The sequence below is a fragment of the Gossypium hirsutum genome, chromosome A07 (genome assembly GCF_007990345.1).
Source record: "Gossypium hirsutum isolate 1008001.06 chromosome A07, Gossypium_hirsutum_v2.1, whole genome shotgun sequence".
Taxonomy (NCBI): Eukaryota; Viridiplantae; Streptophyta; class Magnoliopsida; order Malvales; family Malvaceae; genus Gossypium; species Gossypium hirsutum.
Genome location: NC_053430.1, coordinates 17,482,116 through 17,503,205, shown reverse-complemented (window position 1 = coordinate 17,503,205; position 21,090 = coordinate 17,482,116). Strand labels below are relative to the sequence as shown.

Here is a 21,090-nt window from a genome sequence, read left to right as displayed (position 1 = left end):
TCAACCTCTCGCGATATTTTGTATGAAATCTGAATCCGTTGATGAGGAACGCACTATATCTTTTAACCACTCGATTTGGACCTTGGGAGAGCCATTTAACATCGTCGTTTACGTTCTTCCCGCTCCAAACCTATTGAATGGAAAGTAAACTGAGTAATTCATTTGTTATGAGAAAACATTATTATTTGTAAGCGGAAGCTCGAACTGCATACCGTTTGGCTTAACCATTCATAAAATGATTCTGTAAACAACTTATTGATATCTCGATGTTGTGTTCTTCGGGAGCGCAAACGAGATCTCAATATTTGTTTGTACTCACTGTGTTAAAAAAATGTGATCTTTGTTAGAAGATAAACAATTATTAGTTTGATAAATATTTATCAAATTTGTAGAACTTACTTCCGTAAAGGTTCCAATAAATCGTGGTGAAACAGAACATATCGATGTGCTTGTACCCACGATAAATGATCTAATTCTGTAATTTCAACTTTTCCGGTTGGTTCTCCAAAACTTTGGAACAAATAAGTATCGGCTAAGTTATGGTCCGTGAGTCCAGCATTCCTATTTGGTCTGTTTAACCTTATTTCAACATCTTCCAAATATCTTGAGCAGAAGGTCATACATTCTTCTGCCAAGTAGCCTTCAGCAATCGATCCTTCTGGATATCGCTTGTTGCGGCAGTAAGACTTTAATTTGGATAGAAACCTAAACATAATATAAAACATTTCTTAATTATTGAAACTAAAGGCATAAAGGTGAATGAAGGAAAACTTTAAAAATTTTAATTAACACCTTTCTATGGGATACATCCATCGATAGAAAACGGGTCCGCCAAGAATTACTTCGTGCGGGAGATGGATTATCAAGTGAACCATAATGGTGAAGAAGGAAGGTGGGAAGATTTTCTCCATGTTGCATAAAATTAAAGCGGTTCGATCCTGTACCTTCTGAAGTTCTTGAACGTCCAAAACTTTGCCACAAATGGCTTTCATTATGTTGGATAGTTCAATTATACAAGACGTCACCTTCTTGGACATACAACATCGTAGAGCCACTGGCAGTAAATCTTGCATCAAGATGTGATAGTCATGTGATTTTAGCGAATATAATCTTCTATCTTTAACACTAACACATCGAGATATATTTGATGCATACGCATCTGGAACCTTTATATCCTTCAACACCGTGCAGAACAATTCTTTTTCCGTCTTTAATAAATGGTTTATTTATAGCAATCTTTTGGTTACGTAAGATATGTATGATGTAAGTATAGCACTTTTATGCATCTTATTTATAATTATTTAAGTAATAAATTTAAGTAACATATTTAAGTAATAAATTTAAGTAACATATTTAAGTAATAAATTTAAACAAATTTTAGTAAGTAATGTATTTTAGTAATAAATTTAAACAAATTTAGTAAGTAATGTATTTAAGTAATTAATAAATTTAAACAAATTTTAGTAAGTAATGTATTTTAGTAAGTAATGTATTTTAGTAATAAATTTAAACAAATTTTAGTAAGTAATGTATTTTAGAAATAAATTTAAACAAATTTATGTAAGTAATGTATTTTAGTAAGTAATGTATTTTAGTAATAAATTTAAACAAATTTTAGTAAGTAATTTATTTTTAGTAAGTAATGTATTTTAGTAATAAATTTAACATTCAATCGCATAAATGAGAACTAACGTCGATAATTTATTAATTGACAAGATCCTTGAAAATCGATAATTTGTTCACTTTAAAACGAATCCACTATTTGCCCATAATTTATTCACTTACTCAAATATATAAACTGATTTAAGAATTTTAATCATTTGCGTAATTATTTTTGTTTGGGTAAAAAATACGTACAAGAATTACAATCATAGTTTATACCTTGCAGTTATGGAAAAATTTGGCAAAGTAACATGCAAATTGAGCCAGCAACATATAAATAAAAAATGATAAATAAACCAATACCCACAGCGTAAAAAAAATTTTTTTAATTAAAACTCCCTTTTAAAACTCAAAAATAATAATTAAAGTAACAAAATCCAAAATTTAAACATTTGGAGGTGTTTTTTTAAGAAAACCGAGGTGGGAAACATAGGAATAAATACCTCAATTTCCTGGACTTCGAAGCAAACTACTGCAAAAAATAAAAATAAAAAGGAAAACATAAGTAAGTTAGTTCCAAATAAACAGGAAAGAATTAGTATAAAACTTAAATATAACAAAATCCAAAATCCATCATGTACAACGCTATTAAACTTTAAGTTATTTTATGAGTTTTCTTCCAAAAAAAAATCTAAACAAAATAATCACAATATGTCATGCGTTGATAAATTATAATGTAGAATTAAACCAATCATGATTGGACATATGTCATGTGTTGATAAAAATAATTAATGTTATCTTCAATACTCAATTTTGAATCATATATGAAGTTTTAAAATTAATTATAAAGATTCATAAAACAATTATATGGGGCGGGTGACAGTTTATGAACAATCTTTCAAGTGAGATTATTCAGCCGTCCATCAATGAACTTAGTCACTCCCTTTATCCAACTTTTAACCAAAGGAACATGTACATGTTAAACTTCTTTAATTGTAGGCTTCTTTTAGTTATAATCGACATCAGATTCAGTCGTTTTGAGGCTCTTACAAGTTGGTTCATTCCTAGGCTTTTAACAAAATCTAACTTTTTGAAACCCCATATTGTACATGATTCATCATTTTCTTCATCCCTTGCCAACATTGTTTCCAAAAGAAAACAAACCAGAAAAAGCAAAATCTGCTAAAGAACAGAACAATATCAGGTTGTTTAATGTATTAAAGGCAAACTAGATTCCCCAATTTGATAAGAAAGGCATATATTCTCGATAACACAATAACCAAGACTACATATATACTGACATATAAAACAGTTTTGCTTATTGTCCTAGTTGCCACATATGTTTAAAAGGAACCCAGATTAAACTCTAGAATCCACAGCCATAAAGATGATAATACATTAGTTACCCATTAGTTACCCACTAGTTACCCATAGTTTGAGATATTCAAATTTAGTTACCCATTAGTTACCCAAATACTACCATTAGTTACCCTTTTATGCTTCTCCAAAAATCGCTGTAATGGAGAAACAGCAGGCTAAGTTGTGCAAAACATAACTCAAACCAACTAAAGGAGCATTTGTCATTGGCGAAAGCACTTTTTTATAGCTTCAACAAATCATATCCGACTTTCCCAAAATCGGAAGGTCTGTCCCTGTCTTCAATCTTAACAATTTCATTTTCATGGCCACGCCATTGATGCTCCTAGTTTTATTATTGGCTGTGTTTTGTATTCGGGCAACCCCTAAATAGACAAAATTTTACCCCGAACAAACCCTTCTATTTAAATTGCTAAATAAACAATTCACAAGTTCCCCAAATTCCCAAACAAGAATGGTGTTTTAACCTAAACCGAAAACCCTAAAATTTAATTTTTTTTTCTAAGCCCCAAATTCGAAAAACACAATGCACCCAAAACCCCAAATCAAGACGATGTTCTTCAGAAGGATTAAACGCATACCTTTTAACCAGATATTCTGCAACTACTGTCAAGAATGGCGCAATCGTTGCTTCCTCTTTGATGATTTCTGATTTCTCCTCCCCTTTCTTCCTTAGAATATTTTCTTAGGTTTTTTCCCCTTCCCAATCGGCGTTTTCACTTGCAGAATATTTTCTTTCTGTCTTTGTCGACGAGTGAGTAAAAAATATGCTAAGTTAAAAGCCATCTGTAGAAACGGCATCGTTGAGAAAAAATTTTAAAACACCTTTGCGGCGTTTATAGACCAAACGCCACAAAAAATTAAACCTTTTAACAGAAACGGCGCCGTTTTCTTAGTCTGAAATTGCATTTTTTGTGGCGTTTAATAAAAACCGCCACGTATACTTAAGCCAAACGTTGACGTTTTCAATAAATTATTCTAAAATTTTTCCAAGTTAAAAATCTGTTCCGGAAACGACGTCGTTTAGCGATTATATTAACACCGTTTTGTGGCGTTTTTGGTAAAAACGCCACTAAATATTACAGCTGTGAACAGAAACAACACCGTTTTCGTGGTCTGGAATTGCATTTTTTGTGGCGTTTTTAGAAAAACGCCACTAAATATTACAGCTGTGAACAGAAACGACACCGTTTTCGTGGTCTGGAATTGCATTATTTGTGGCATTTTCTTAAAAACGCCACTAAAAGTTTAACTATTCATTCGAAAACGGCGCCGTTTTGAATTTTTTTATTTCATTTCTTATGTTTTTGGTCCTATATATATATATTTCCAAAATAAATAATTATACCTAAATATATAACCATCCATATAATATATATCAATATATTTTTTAACTTATTTATGAATTCTATTTAAAATAATTTTTAAATATATCAATTGGTACTTTAGATTGATTTTTTAAAATATTATTTAAATAAATTAATCTAAACTAACCTAAAATCCTTATTTGACCCCTAAACCCTAATCTTTAACCCCTAGATTGCAACTTGTAACCCCTAAACCCCTAGCTAACTCTTACATCCCAAACCCTAAATTTGTACCCCCTAATCCTTAAAATAGCACGACCTCTTTTACGACCTCTTTTACAATTATATATATAAGAACATATTTAAAATATAATTTGTCAATACTAATTAATCTAAACCCTAGCTAAACCCTAAATCCTTAATCAACTCCTAATAATCCCTAAGTGCTAACCCCAACCCTAACCCCTAAACATTATATCTCAGCCCTTACACCATATCCCTAAATCCAATATTATATATATACTCTTGATCAATTATAATAATAACCTTAAAATAGTAACCCCTAAACCGACTTAAAATCTTAAATTAATAATATCATATATATACCCTTAAAACCTAAAACCCTATATTAACTATAGTGATACGCTTAATTAAATATTTTAAATTTAAATTAATACTTACTATCTCTTTTAATTACGATAATAATTTCAAATTTTTAATATATAAATTAAAACTTTAAATAATACTTTAAAATTTAAATTATTTTAAATAATACTATTTTAATTTTTCCATGTGTTTTATTTCAAATTATTTATACCTGTTATTTTTTATTGAAGATTTTAAATATTCTATTAGAAATATGTTTAATTTGATTCAAATAATATAAATAATAGTTCAATTAAGATAATTTTTTTTGCGGCGCATAAACAAAAACGCCTCTGAAACACCTAGATTAGCGGCGCTTTACAAAAAACGCCACTAATGCCCCCCCCAAAGGACACAAAACGGCACCGTCTGGGAGTATTATTTGCGGCATTTTTTTATAAGCGCTGCTAATGTTCACTCTTTAGCGGCGCTTTACAATAAACGCCACTAATTCCCCCCCAAAGGCCACAAAACGGCACCGTCTGGGTGTATTATTTGCGGCGTTATTTATAAACGCCACTAATGCTCACTCTTTAGCGGCGCTTTACAATAAACGCCACTAAGTCCCCCCCAAAGGCCACAAAACGGCACCGTCTGGGTGTATTATTTGCGGCGTTATCTATAAACGCCACTAATGCTCACTCTTTAGCGGCGCTTTGCAATAAACGCCACTAAGTCCCCCCCAAAGGCCACAAAACGGCACCGTCTGGGTGTATTATTTGCGGCGTTATTTATAAACGCCGCTAATGCTCACTCTTTAGCGGCGCTTTACAATAAATGCCACTAAGTCCCCCCCAAAGGCCACAAAACGGCACCGTCTGGGTGTATTGTTTGCGGCGTTATCTATAAACGCCACTAATGCTCACTCTTTAGCGGCGCTTTACAATAAACGCCACTAAGTCCCCCCCCCAAAGGCCACAAAACGGCACCGTCTGGGTGTATTATTTGCGGCGTTATCTATAAACGCCACTAATGCTCACTCTTTAGCGGCGCTTTTCCTTAAACGCCACTAATGCTCACTCTTTAGCGGCGCTTTTAATTAAACGCCGCTATTGCTCACTCTTTACCGGCGCTTTTGCTCCAAACGCCGCTAAAAGTGCCGCTAAAAGCTTGTTTTGGTGTAGTGCTGGTTCGATGGGTTGGCCTTATATTGGAGAGACTCTCAAGTTTTACACCCAGAATCCGGATTCCTTCCTTGCCAACCGACGAAGAAGGTGCACATAGAAACAAATACAACCTATGAAAAATGAAACACACAAGCTAATAATAGAAAACTCTACCTCTTCTTCTTTTTTTTTATAGGTATGGGGATACATTCAAAACTCACATATTGGGGTGTCCCTGTGTGATGATTTCAAGCCCTGAGGCCGCAAGGATAGTTCTAGTGACAAAGGCTTATCTTTTCAAACCAACATATCCACCAAGCAAAGAGAAGATGATAGGGCCTGAGGCTCTATTCTTTCACCAAGGTGCCTATCATGCAAGGCTGAAGAAATTGGTACTGGCAGCCTTTTTACCTTCTGTAATTAGAGGTTCAGTTTCAGAGATTGAACAAATTGTTTTGAAATTTCTACCAACTTGGGAGAATACCACCATTAACACTTTACAAGAAATGAAGAGAGTATGTCGGTTTCTTCTAACTAGTAACCATTTTTAATTATCACAAATTTTTTTATTTTTTGGTTCTTATTCGTTGGCATGTTCAGTACGCTTTTGATGTAGCGATGATTTCTGCCTTCGGCCATAAACGAGATTCAGAAATGAAAGGGATCAAGCAACTGTATCAATGCCTGGAAAAGGGTTACAATTCTATGCCACTAGATCTTCCAGGAACTCCTTTCCACAAAGCAATGAAGGTAATTTCTTTTTTCCATTCAGATTCTTTCCAAGTTGAACTACCTCTCCATTCTAACGACTTCAATCACCTCGTCTGTTCTAAAAAAAAGGCTAGGAAGCAGTCGAATGAGACCCTGAGAAGATTGATACAAGCGAGAAGAGGAAATGAGAAAGCAGGAGGAGGGTTAATGGGAAATTTGTTAGGGGCCAAAAACCACAAGGTTGATCAACTCAGTGATTCCCAGATTGCTGATAATGTAATTGGAGTCATCTTTGCTGCTCATGACACCACTGCAAGTGTCTTAACATGGGTTTTAAAGTACTTGCATGACAATGGAGATTTACTAGAAGCTGTCACCGTAAATTTTCTTTTCCTTCCTCGTATATGATATTCTAGTTTTAAATAAAAAAAGAGGAGCAGTCAAATCTTGTTTGTATATCCCAATAAATATACACATTCAATCTCAATCTATATCGCAGAGAGAACAAGATGGTATTCAACGTAAAATAATTGAAGAAAACCGCAGGCTTACGTGGGATGATACAAGGCACATGCCATTGACTACCAGGGTACATAATGATTTTCACATTAAATTAAAAGAAATTCCATTTTAAGAAGGATCTTAGTTAAATAAACTAGATTTCAGGTGATTCAAGAGACACTAAGAAGAGCTTCTATCATTCACGTTTAGAGAAGCAGTGGAAGATGTTGAGTTTGAAGGGTATTATATCCCAAAAGGTTGGAAAGTTCTTCCCCTCTTCCGAACCATTCACTATTGCGCTGATTTCTTTCCTCAACCCGAAAAATTCGACCCTTCAAGATTCGAGGTGAGTGAGTGATCCGCATTCAACACCAATATTTTGTTGACTTTACATATATCATTGCCATGTTTAAATAAATTTGGAATCGCTGACCAAGATTCGTGAAGTGGGACATCCAATATCCAGTTTAGACAGAAATATAAGGTTATCAATGAATTATCTAATTTTTCCTGCTTTTGGTTCTGTCCTTTTTCATTTGTTTAGTGTGTTCTTGATGAAATTTACAAGATTCCGAGACACGTGAGTTGATTTCGTAGGCTAGTAACAGTGCAATTTGAACCTAAACTAGATTATTACATTGTCATCATATGTTAATGTTTTGTTGTGATGTTTACAGGTGCCACTGAGACCCAACACGTTTATTCCTTTTGGCAATGGAGTTCACTCTTGTCCAGGCAGTGAACTGGCTAAGCTTGAGATGCTTGTTCTTCTTCACCATCTCACCACTAGTTACAGGTACCCATTTATTCTTTCTTTCTCACCCTGAATTTTTTGTTTAACCCTCCAATTGAAGAACATAATCATTCTCTCTCTCTCTCTCTCTCTGAAAACATAAGATGAAAAATAAAGCCACGTATTTATTGTTTTTCGGGTCTACTCATTATTGACTAAAACGGCAATTACATAGTTAAAGTGGTCCTCTTGCTTCCTTAGGCTCTAGAAATGGTCCTAATTGATTAGTACTTTTAGAGCATCTAAAGCTTCTGTTTAGAATGATAAATTTAGCTATTAAAATTTTTAATTATTTTATTAATTTAGTTCTTATTTTTTTACTTAAATTTAGTCATTATTTTTTTCAAAAAGAGAGAAATTTTATTTTTTTAATAGAAATGTTGATTAAAATATTAATTTTTTAATATTGTTAGTGTGACAATTTCTTTTCGTGACAATCCATGTGTATATTATCCTGACATGATATGTTTTGTCTTATATATCATATTAATAAATAATTTAAAATTTATAAAAATAGCAAATAATTCAAAATTTAAAAAAAGTATATGTAGATTATCATGATGGCTTTTCGTTTAAAAATTTAACATGTTAGTCAATATTTTCATTAAAAACATCTTGACTCTTTTTCAAAAAGTTGATAATTAATTTTAACAATTTTTAAAAAAATTAAAATTAAAATTTAATTAAAAAATTAAATTGAAAAAAAATAGAACCCTTAATAGCTAAATTTAATATTATTCATTCCAATTTTTGAACACCAAGTCGGTGGTACTTGTAAGTAAGACACATGTTCATAAATCATTTAATTGAGCACCGAATTCTAAAGTGAGCTCAGCTCGACTCCACTCCAGTATATCGTGGATATTTTCGGAGGTGGCTGTAGTAGCTTTCCAGCCAACAAAAGATTTGGCCTTACAGGTGGCTACCATGCGCAACATTGTTTGACCAGATACTACCAAACCTTTGGAAAACAAAAACCTCATGTCGTGTTTGAGCCAAAACAATGTTTTGAAGGCATTATGTTTATCCAAATTCAGTTGTATGTCAACATGTCATGCTTAACATAGAAAACAATTAGGATTAGATAATAGTGAAGAAAGTATAATGATAGACAAATTAACTAGTTTTAAATTTTTAATGAAGATAAAAGGAAGATATTAAGAACTAGAAATGACAGACCAAGTTTGGTTTGTCGACAATCTACAATACAAGAGTGGGACCCTGTATTAATCATCAGCTTATTTCAAAACATAATGGGACTCGTCCATGTTTTTGAGATTGTTTGCAGTCCACATCAGGGATTCAAAGCCAGTGAATCCTTGTAGTCTTGTCCTTCCTCGTATCTTGTAATATGATGAACATAAAAAAAGAGGGGACTCCCCTCTTGACTTTTGAGTTAAAAGAAGAAAATGACGGATTTTAGCCAGCTGGAAAGTCTCGATTAAATGGCTATAAGACATGCATGTAGGGTTTTGCAAGCTATTATGAACGTATGCATTCAGTGGCAACCTCTGTCATATGAAACCACAGCTTTGATCTGCGAGTTTTACGCCACACCATTTGTTAGTTTGTCGTTTTCTAACAAGATGATTTCAGTGCATTTTTTTGGGACATGTTGCACAGTATGAATTGCTTGTTTATTTTGAAATGGTTATCTACTAAACTTGGGATTATAGAAAGGAAAAGCTGCATGATGAGGATAACTATGAATAGTTAGCAAGTTTGAAGTTTTAACAATGTTGCCATCAATGTTGTTTTCAGTATATTTTTCTTATTGACAAATACGGAGATCTTGCAGCCATTTTCATTGAAAAATTTAGCCCTTCAAATTTTGACTGCAGGTGGCAAGTTGTGGGAGATGAAGATGGAATCCAATATGGTCCCTTTCCAGTGCCCAAACGGGGCTTACCTGTAAAGGTCACCCCCCTACAAAAATAAACACTAGGATTTTAGGATTTGTACTCTATCAAGATTGAAAGTCCTTCAATGGGAGCCAACACAGTTGCGAGTTAGCCCCCTTGAACCTTTTTTTTTTTTTATTGTTGTAAAATTTGCCTTTGTAAAATCTTCCGTAATTGCTTAAAAAGATTTATTTAGATATGGGTTTTCATTTTGTTTTTGGTCATGGCTTATTCTGGTAAAGTAAATGTATGGTGTATAAAAACAAAAGAATAAGAAAAAGAGAAAAAAAGAAAGTGAGTGCAATGGTGCATTTGAAAGCAAGTTGGTTTGTTGTTGAAGATGAAATCTGTGTGGCTTGGAAGGTGGATAAAGTAGCTATCAATATTCCCAGATTTTTTGCCCTCAGCATTGGTCTGGTTTCGGCTGGTGCAAATAGAGCCCAGACATAACCTTCTAGAAAGGATTTTGGCCCATAGAAAGTTACCACCAAGTATCCGATTGCCTAGCACGTGGCACTAGTGGGTCGTGCACGTCCGTGTCCCACGTCACCCTGAGTTTCAGCACAAGTTTACTACATACAGGTTGAGGGTACTGACAGTTTTGTGAATTTTGTTTAATTTTCTTTATTTATTGTTTTGTATTGGGTTTGATTTTACATTATAATTACTGTATTTGTGTGTGTTTGTAATAATAACTTTGAAAAATTAAAAAATAAAAAAGAAGAGATTTTGAAAGGGATGGTCCAATTCTTATCAAGTTCCTTGATCTTTTATTATAAGGCATTGAACCAACTCTTGTGACTTTTTAACAAATTTCTTTCATTCACAACATGTTTGTAGTACACAAGTTCCTGATATTGTCCCATCAAAACGTGAAAAAGGCAAAAAAAAAAAAAAACTCTGATACCCCTCACCAGTTTTGTTGATGTGGATATCATGTGTCTTGAGTTTGGACTGTTCCTATTGTTGGATGGTAACTAGTGGTTCACATTTGAACTTTGCTGGTTCTATGCATTCGATGAGGGATTTGTAGCCAGTCCTCTCTTAGGTTAGGTTCTTATAGTACTTAAAAGATGGGTAGGATGGTGTCCACTTCCATCAGGCAAATTGCAGCACATGTCAGTAGACATGGCAGTTAGCCCACCAACTGAGCAGAAATTAAAGACAGATCACATGAACAAACTGCTTAATTTTTTGAGCAGAAAAATATTCTCTCCAATCCAAACGCTCCGAACTATGCAGTCAAGTAACATTTTTTAACTAGATTTATTTATTTATTTATTTATTATAAGAGAGTTTTGTCTATTATTATGATTGTTTTAGAGCGAATGCAACTTGAATCATTTGTTTGTCGGGGTTCCTTTGCCAGCGCAGTATCGTTTGGCTTTCGATTGGGTTGGGTGTATATTTCCATTTATTGTCCCAGTATAATCTCTCTCACTGACTATCCTTATGGACTCGAAATGAAGGAATTCAATTCCTTGTGGTGATCAGGATGCAGAACTGACATTGGGTGTTTGTTTATAATGGTATATTTAGAAATTTATCGTAATAAGGAGATTTTTGTAATAAATGATAATTATATTTTATGTCTTTTATTTAAAAAATAAGTAAATTAGACTTCGTATATTAGATAGATAAGTAAATTAATTTTTTTTATTAAATTCATTCATTTGTACTATTAAAAATCCACATTAATTTATTCTTTGATGTAACTTATAATGATTAATATATTTATTTTTTAAGTAAATAACGTAAAATGCATCTAGTGACCTTAAAGAAGCCTTTAGGACCATATCTCATACGAGTGGCCCTACGCTTATGTCCTAACACTCCATACGAGTTAACGTCCAAAGGCCAAGGATAGATGATCAATATGGAGCAAAGGACCTATGCCTGGACTATATGTGTTCATTTCACCTGTCATGGAAGGTTGGGACAAGCTGGCGGAGTAGCTATGGCCGTTGAGAACAATGGCTAAGACGAAATAAAAGGAAGAACGCAAAATCCGCCATCAAGCAGAGTCGAAACCAGTTTTTGAAAAACGGGGATTGACTCTAAAAAACAAAAGTTGTATGGAGTAGCCACCAATCCTTTTTGTTTAGGTGGGATCGGATCACCTAATAAAACATTTTATTTTATTAAAATATCAATTTTGGCCTACGAAATTCCAGAAAACGGGTTCGGGAGTCGGTTACGTACGAGAAAGGATTAGCACCCTCGTAACGCCCAAAATTGGCACCTAATTGATTAATTAATATCCTAATGTCGAAAATTTGAAAGGATTTTAAAAACCAATCTCTTTCAAAATGTTTGGATAATTCGAATTGGATGCTGAGATTCTCTTGTCTCGAAGGAAAAAAATATTATATCCAGCGCATTAGGATACGACATTTCAAACTCTCAATACCAAGGTCATCTCATGATTTCCAAAATCCATGCATCGAAATTTTAAAAGGATATTTGGTTATTTGATCAAACGATAAATCAAAACTCAGCACGTTAGGACACGATTTCTCAAGTTTCCAAACACAAAATATTGCCTCATTTTTAATTTAAGAAAACATGGATAAAATTTCAAAAGGATATTCAGTTATTCAATCAAACGAAAAATTGAAACCCAGCACGTTAGGGCACGATTACTCAAATTTCCAAACACGATTACTCACATTGGGTTTAGGGATAATCAGGCTCGAACTGATGACTTCCACCACGTCAAGGTGACACTCTACCGCTGAGTTATATCCCTTCCCTGCCCCCATCAAGAAATAGAACTGACTAATCCTAAGTCAAAGGATCGAGAAACTCAACAACGCCACTATTCTTGAACAACTTAGAGCCAGGCTTTCCTTTCGCACTATTACGGATACGAAAATAATGGAAAAAGTTGGATCCAATTGTCAACTGCTCCTATCGGAAATAGGATTGACTACGGATTCGAGCCATATACACATGGTTTCATAAAACCGTACGATTCTCCCGATCTAAATCAAGCAGGTTTTACATGAAGAAGGTTTGCCTCAGCATGTTCTATTCGATACGAGTAGGAGAAGCGGTATTCTTAAAAAAATAGAGAAATCAGAACCAAGTTAAGATGATACGGATCAGCCCCTTCTTCTTGCGCCAAAGATCTTACCATTTCCGAAGGAACTGGAGTTACATCTCTTTTCCAGTTCCATTCAAGAGTTCTTATGTGTTTCCACGACCCTTTAAGACCCCGAAATTTTGACAAATTTCTTTTCTTTTCTTAGGAACACATACAAGATTCGTCACTACAAACAGGATAATGGTAACCCCACGATTAATTACTTCATTTATGAATTTCATAGTAATAGAAATACATGTCCTATGTTGAGAGGTTTTTTTAAAATGCGGGTGGTTATAAAAGCAATGGAGAACATTTAATCAGTTTATTTGAAATAAAAAAAAATTGAAATGAACAATTTAAGGTGAATAAGTTGGCAATCTCAATCGTAAATCAATACACGGAAGTACAAAAGCAAAGTAACTAATATGAAACATGTATATGGGGGAATATATTTCACCATTTATCAACAATAATACAAAGGTGCAAATATGTAAATTAAAACACACAAAAACAAACAATAAACAAACAATACATAAACATTAATGCATAAATATAAAGTTTATCATATAAATGAATTTCAAAATAAATACTATAAGCTGAAATTTAACATTAATGCTATACAAAACAATTTAAAACTAAAATAAATAAATAAAAAAATAATATCAATTATGTACATAGAAATAGTAATGTATGCCCAGGCCAAATTTTAAAACAAATAATATACATACTAAAAAGTATAAACGAATTATATATACAACCATATAAAATTATACTAAAGAATATATATGAATTACAATCTATATAATATAAAATCAATAATCATACAAAATAATTTAAAACAAAATTTATTTATTAACAACTTATAGTGTACATGAAGAAAAAAAAACTTAATGAAAATAATATATAAAAATAATAATGAATAATAGTGTTTTAAAAATAATAATAAATGTATAGTAAAATAGGATCTTTAAAAGAAATAAATTGTATATAAGTAGATTTTTAAGAAAATATAAATATAAAACAACATGGGATCGATAATATACATGGGCAAAATTAATTTTAATATAAACTATGTGTATATAATAATATATAAAGGTAATCAAATTAAATATCATACATAATTTTAAAACTACATTATATGAAAGGGTTTTTTTAAAATAATAACTATATAATTCAAATAAATAAAAAAAACAAATACAAATAAAACACCAAATTGAAACGAGGTAAAAATGATTAAAGTAATTCACAACATATATTTAAATAATTTTTAAAAGAAATGAATATTAAGTAAATAAAAAATAAGAATTAAATATTGAAATGGAAAAACAAACTTAATTTGAAATAGAATTAAATTAAAGGATAATTAATAAATAAAATAGAACATTGTAACAGAAAAGGACCAAAGTGTAATGCGCACAAACATTTGAGGATTAAAAATGTAAATATTTCAAGTTTCAAAACGCAACGTTTAGGCGCAGATCAAACTGAATTTATGCGCAAACTCCATGTATAATTTAAAAAGATAAAGAAAATATGAATAGGGCTCCATTGAAAATCGGCACGAAAGAGAGGGACTATACGCGAAATTTCCCATTAATGGCAAACACACGGATCCTCCCCGGGTCGGGTCAACGCGTGGATTCAGGGCCTTAAAATGACGTCGTTTAGATGTTTAGACCACAGGCACAAAACGATTCTGTTTTCCCTTTGCTATTTAAAGCAAAATTTTTTGTTTTAAAATCATTTTAACCCTTAGGGTGCGTTTGGTTCGCTGTATTGGATTAGAGGTGTATTGGATTAGAGGTGTATTGGGATTAGAGGTGTATTGGATTAGAGGTGTAATAGCTAATCCACTGTTTGGTTGAATGTAATGGAATAGAGGCGTAATAGTAATCTTGTGTTTGGTTGAATGGAATAGAGGTGTAATAGCATAATGGAAAAAACTAAAATGACTAGAATACCCTTAGCATAAAATTGTTTTGGTAAATGATTATTGTTATTGTTATTTAAATTTTAATAAGATTATTATTATCAGTAATAAATATTTTAATCATATTTAAACATAATTATAATTAAATATATTTTAATTAAAATATATAATTTAATAAAATTCTTAATAATCAATATTCTTATATGAATTTACTCAAATCATAATATATGATACTATAAAATATAAATTAACATAATTATTAAATATATTATAATTAAAATATATAATTTAATAAAATTCTTAATAATTAATATTCTTATATGAATTTACTCAAATCATAATATATTATACTATAAAAGATAATTTTAAATAATTAAAATTAAATATATTTTAATTAAAATATATGATTTAATAAAATTTAAAATAATTATAACTAATAAATTATCTTATATGAATTTGTATAATTTAATAATATATAATTTCATAAAATTCTTGATAATAAATTTTCTTATATGAATTTATACAATTTAAAATAATTAATATTAAATTTAATTTAATAATGATATATAATTTCATAAAATTACTCAAATCAAAATATAACTTGAGAATTATATTCTGGATAAACATAATTAACTTATATTAAGAAAAGGTTAGATGAAATAATCTTATATACAATCAATGTATCAAATATAAATTTTATAAAAATAATTGAGAGAACAAACAAATTAAAAATGAGAGCAACTAGGTTTTATGTATATATATATGTACGTAGTCCATGTTAGGGGCTAGAGAATTAAGAGGCAAAGAGCTATATTGGTTTTGGAATGAAAAAATTGGTACAAACTGCAATAAAAGGTGAAATTAGGGGAAGAAAAAGCTAAAGTCCACAATGTAGGTAAAGGAATTGATTAATACAACAAACATAGATGTTTGTGGGAACCCATGGTTTATTTTTCAGCATCTGCTTATAATTTTGTGTCATTAAATTTATGATAAAAATTTCTTTTAATTCTTTTTTCATCAATTAATTTGGGGGTACCATTCTAGGCCAATGCCCACATGTCTTCATTTATTGCTATTATTTTGCTCTTTCATCATTTGTGGTTCTCTTGGTTACTTCCCCATCTTTTTAGGTACCATGAATATACCATTCCTTCATGCAAATTTTTATTTGAGCTTAGAGTTAGCACAATTTATTTTAATAATGTTTAAATTTGAACGAGATCTTTGAAAGTATCAAAATCGTTAAATAAAGATCATAATTGATATTAATACAAGAATTGGTACTAAAGTTTGATGTCCTTTTTAAATTATAACGATCTCATCATTTTTTGATCCATGTAGTACTCACATTTTTTTATATTAATACAAAAATTGGTACACCATTATCTTTAAGTATCAAAATATTTATCAAATACAAATAATAGATTAAAAAAGAAAAATAATTATTATTACATATAATTTAATAATAATATAGAGATACAAGATGATCAAATCTCTACTTACTCTGCCTATGTCATGAGCACCAATGCCAGAAACTAAACAATGAAGCTGAATGATGTCCATCACTGATCCTATGAATTAAAACCAAGCAATAACAAGTCAACTGTCAAAAAAGAATTAAAGTATGAATCTTAATATCTGAATTCGGGTGCCCACCATGTCCTCCTATGGATACTTTTATGAAATCCAAAGCAGAACCTTTTTGTTACTCTATGTTGGAAATTTGGCTGCAAGTATCAACAGATTTGCAAAGCAAAACCAATGAAAAATCGAAGCAAAAAGAAATGAAAATAAAGCAGCAAGCAAGACTTGAATACACAGCAAAAATTGTAACTGAACAACCATCTCCATTTCAGTTGCTTTGCTGTTGCTGATCTTGACAGTAGCTGGCAAAGCAGGCAACGTATGTTTAATGTTTTTCTAAGATTTCTCATGTATTAGAGGATTTTTCATGTATTATACATCTATGTACCATTGATGTAAACCAGATCCAGTATCTTATACTTTGTCCAGGTCAAAGTATCCTAGACCTTTGACTCTTATATACTGGGATTCAGACTCAGGTGCGTGTAAAAGGATACTTGGAAGATAGAATCAAGGTGATTATTAGTGATCAGGGAAGTATATGTCCTAGAATTGTTCTTTAAAGCATTCTAAGCCATTGCATTTACGTACTGAAAGCAAACAAGAAACCAAAAAGAAAAAGGGTTACAGGCACTTAAAGTCTACAAGATAACAAACAACAACTAACAGAATGTAGCAAGAGAATCATCTTATTGACTAAGCTGTCCGCCTTTAGCAGACAATCCAATTCATAGAAGTATCATGATTGTGTCTATAAAGAAGAACAGTATGATAGAGAGAAATGGTTTAAATTGTTAGTAAAATATCTTCTTGGTTTTATTGAACTTCTGACACCTCTGCCCACTATACTTGTACTACAATACATTCTTGGCAATATAAAATTGTCATAACATTGTAGGACACAGATCTGAACTCCAAGCAACCAATAGCACAGTTATATACCATCTTGAAAGACTCACCCAATTTAAACTTCAATGAATGTCTATCACGGTAATTTTAAGACCCTGCTTCATATAAAGCATAAAACTAGAGTAGCAGTAACAAAACTAAGGAATATAACAGAGAGCAAAGCAACCACCTACCAGGTTTCGCGATAACCTCTTCTTGAGGCTTCAACATTATCTTCTAAAAGAACGAACCGATACCAAGATTGAAATAAGTAAAGGTTTCAAAACCTAGACATGGGGTCTCATAGGCATAAATTCAATGAAATATTCTAGATAAAAGCTTGGAACATGGAAGTACCTGAAGTATTTGAGCCTCACCACCCAATATTTGAAATGGGATCACAGCATCTTGCTGACTCTACACAACTTTATACCAAAAAGAGACTATTATGGATATATATATATAAGATACATTTACACACACATGCTGAGGCATTTAGACTACACAAGATTAACATTCTAATTTCCACTAAAGCTAACAAAATATTTGTTGTTCACCGAATTCAACACTTACACTAGCTACTTTCACAGTTTGATCACTGAAGTCTTAGGAATAAACAACGTGATATAAAAATTTATTACAAACGGATCAACTTCAACAGTGAAATCAAAGTCAAGTCTATTTAAAGGAACCTCAATCATTATTTCTCAACGATGCGAGTTAAACATAACAGATCAAATGGCATAACATAACCTAAATTCCATTGAAATGCAAGCCAGTTGCAAAGAAACAAGGTTGAGTCTCCTCAGTTTTACCTTAAATTTATCATGAAACAAACAAAAAACCGATACAAGAGTAAAAAGAGTTTTGCGAAAAAATAAAATATTGCCTGATAAACGTAAGGTTGAAAAGGAGTAGAAAGAAAAGGGGCAACCATTGAATGATCTCGAATTTGAAATCAAATCCTTGAAGTTTTCGAGGTTTTAATCTAAAATATAATTCAGAAGGGAAAATGAAATTAAAAAACAAAATTCACTGTTCCACTTCTGTTCTTTGTCGAAGCGGTCGATGGACGAGCTGACATTGGAAAAGGGGTGACCTTGGAAGGATCGACTTTGGGGAAGCTTTTGACAACGTCGAGGACTCCGTCGATTACTTTGGGGAAGCTTTTGACAGCGTTGAGGACGAGGGCAGAAAACGGAAGAGAAAAAAGGGAAAGACGCGGAATGGGTAATCGGCGCTGAGGGGCCGTAATGCCTATTACGCGCAATCAATGTAATGGGGGAGTAACCGATTCGGCGGGGAATGGGAAAACAGCGAACCAAACAACCGTTTCCTGGTGGGCCTGCTGCATAGGGGGGAATACGCATGCAGAGGGGGGGAAAACAGCGAACCAAACACGCTGTTAGGGTGCGTTTGGTTCGCTGTATTGGATTAGAGGTGTATTGGATTAGAGGTGTATTGGGATTAGAGGTGTATTGGATTAGAGGTGTAATAGCTAATCCACTGTTTGGTTGAATGTAATGGAATAGAGGCGTAATAGTAATCTTGTGTTTGGTTGAATGGAATAGAGGTGTAATAGCATAATGGAAAAAACTAAAATGACTAGAATACCCTTAGCATAAAATTGTTTTGGTAAATGATTATTGTTATTGTTATTTAAATTTTAATAAGATTATTATTATCAGTAATAAATAATTTAATCATATTTTAACATAATTATTATTAAATATATTTTAATTAAAATATATAATTTATAATAAAATTCTTAATAATCAATATTCTTATATGAATTTACTCAAATCATAATATATGATACTATAAAATATAATTTGAAATAATTAATATTAAATATATTTTAATTAAAATATATGATTTAATAAAATTCTTAATATAAAATATTCTTATATGAATTTTCTAAAATCATAATATATAATACTATAAAATATAATTTAACATAATTATTATTAAATATAAGTTAATAAAAATATATAATTTATCATCATACTATAGATAAATATTGAAATTTGTCATTGTACTTTATTTTTATTTATATTTGCCGTTATTTTTTTAAAAAATGAGTAAATTTGTAACTTAATTTTTATGTTATTGAATTTTACCACTAAAATTTAAATTTTATTAATTTTTGCCACTAACTCTTATTTTTTAGTTAAACTCTTATTTTAAATTTATATTGAATTTTTATTTTTTTAAATTACAAATATCTTCATTTAACTTAACGAGTAAATATAATTCTTGACTTTCCTTTCTCATCATCTAAACAAAAGCACAATAAACAAATTGTCAAAAAGAAACCCAAATCCAATAGTTGGGAGATTCAAAAGCTTTCTCCAATAATGTGTTTCTTCTATAAGAAACAATGCTTATAAGCAGCTTGTCAAAGCTCAAAATCTATTTAGTCCTATGTCATACATCCAATGTCATTTGTATATATGCTCCCTCACATCAGCACAAAACACAAGACTCAATATGAAGCATACATGAGAAGAAAACAGTTGGATTGAGTTAATGAAGTACATGCATCTTATGTGTTTTTCTTTCTCAGGGAAAACCTTTCGAGAAAAAAGAAAGTAGAAAAGGAATTAAAAAAATGTTGGTAAAACATTTGAGGAACATGCAAACAAGGTATCCTACAGCTAGTAGTGGTGATGAAATACTCTGCAACAAAATCAGCGCATCTTATAGAATTGAACTCTCGAAACCACACAACGTCGTCCGCTCAATGAATATTTAACCATTATATCAACGTCTCGGGGATTCTTCTTGTTTGGTGCAACAGTCATGCTCCCAATTATTGTCTCCCCTTCACAGATGGTTAACACATCCTCTAGATATAGGACTGTTTGCTTCCAATGGGTAGCTCGCGATCTTGGTCCTGCATTTTGTATTTGCCATTAGCCAAGGCAAAGTTCTTCTAGGCTGGCTTACTGATTTCTCAATTTCGAAGAATCGGACAACTAGCTTTTATAAACCTTTAGAACACTGTAAATCACTATGCGAGCTTGTTGGTAATTCGCTTGGGAGTAATTAGTTGCAAGAAGAGCCTGTAACAGAAACCAAAAATACATCCAACAGGTTTCATTTGGTGCTACTTTATATGGTATTGTCATAAACATCCTACATTTGGGGTCTTCCAAATGAAAAACCAAAGGACATGCTACCTGACCAGAGAGTGCTAAAGCATCAGTTAACAAAGATACAGCCAACCAAATTTGTACACAAATCTGATGACCAGCCATAGGAATAGGGCCCTGCCTAGCTGCCAGTGATGTTGCAAGTGTGAGTGTTCCAAGAGTGGCTATTGTTCCTACCAATAAGTAGTCCACCTGCAGGTACCATCACAATTTCAATACTAAAATTCAATTGTTTGTTATTATTTTCATTTTATGAAGCTTAACTATAAGAAAAAATAAGCAGATACTGAAAGTAATACTTAAGATCAGCAAGAAATGTACCAGATTTTAAGTAGAGGGAAACTTTACTCCAGTCAATTTTAGGAGAGATCGGTTCAACTTTCCCATTCAACTCCCACAGAAGTATAATAGCAATCAGATATCTAGTTTCAAAAAATAAAAATAAAAAAAATGAATAGAACATCCAAAATTAGCAGAAATGTTATGAGGCAAATACACT

The 21,090-nt window shown here is 31.8% G+C and overlaps 1 protein-coding gene and 1 long non-coding RNA gene across 2 annotated transcripts; one reads left to right on the top strand and one right to left on the bottom strand.

Moving 5' to 3' along the window:
• Positions 1-6,063: 6,063 nt before the first annotated feature.
• LOC107937468 (abscisic acid 8'-hydroxylase 2-like) lies at positions 6,064-10,567 on the top strand. Its single transcript, XM_016870352.2, is given in 9 exon segments — positions 6,064-6,145; positions 6,234-6,552; positions 6,638-6,787; positions 6,878-7,126; positions 7,248-7,337; positions 7,415-7,440; positions 7,442-7,595; positions 7,927-8,045; positions 9,884-10,567. Coding segments are annotated over 9 exon segments (1,284 nt in total). The 5' UTR covers positions 6,064-6,065; the 3' UTR covers positions 9,981-10,567.
• A 9,170-nt stretch (positions 10,568-19,737) lies between these two features.
• Positions 19,738-20,766, bottom strand: LOC121232183 (uncharacterized). Its single transcript, XR_005930432.1, has 2 exons — positions 20,619-20,766; positions 19,738-20,501 (listed from the first exon to the last, which is right to left on the bottom strand). It is a non-coding gene; the product is annotated as an uncharacterized lncRNA (long non-coding RNA).
• Positions 20,767-21,090: the final 324 nt, after the last annotated feature.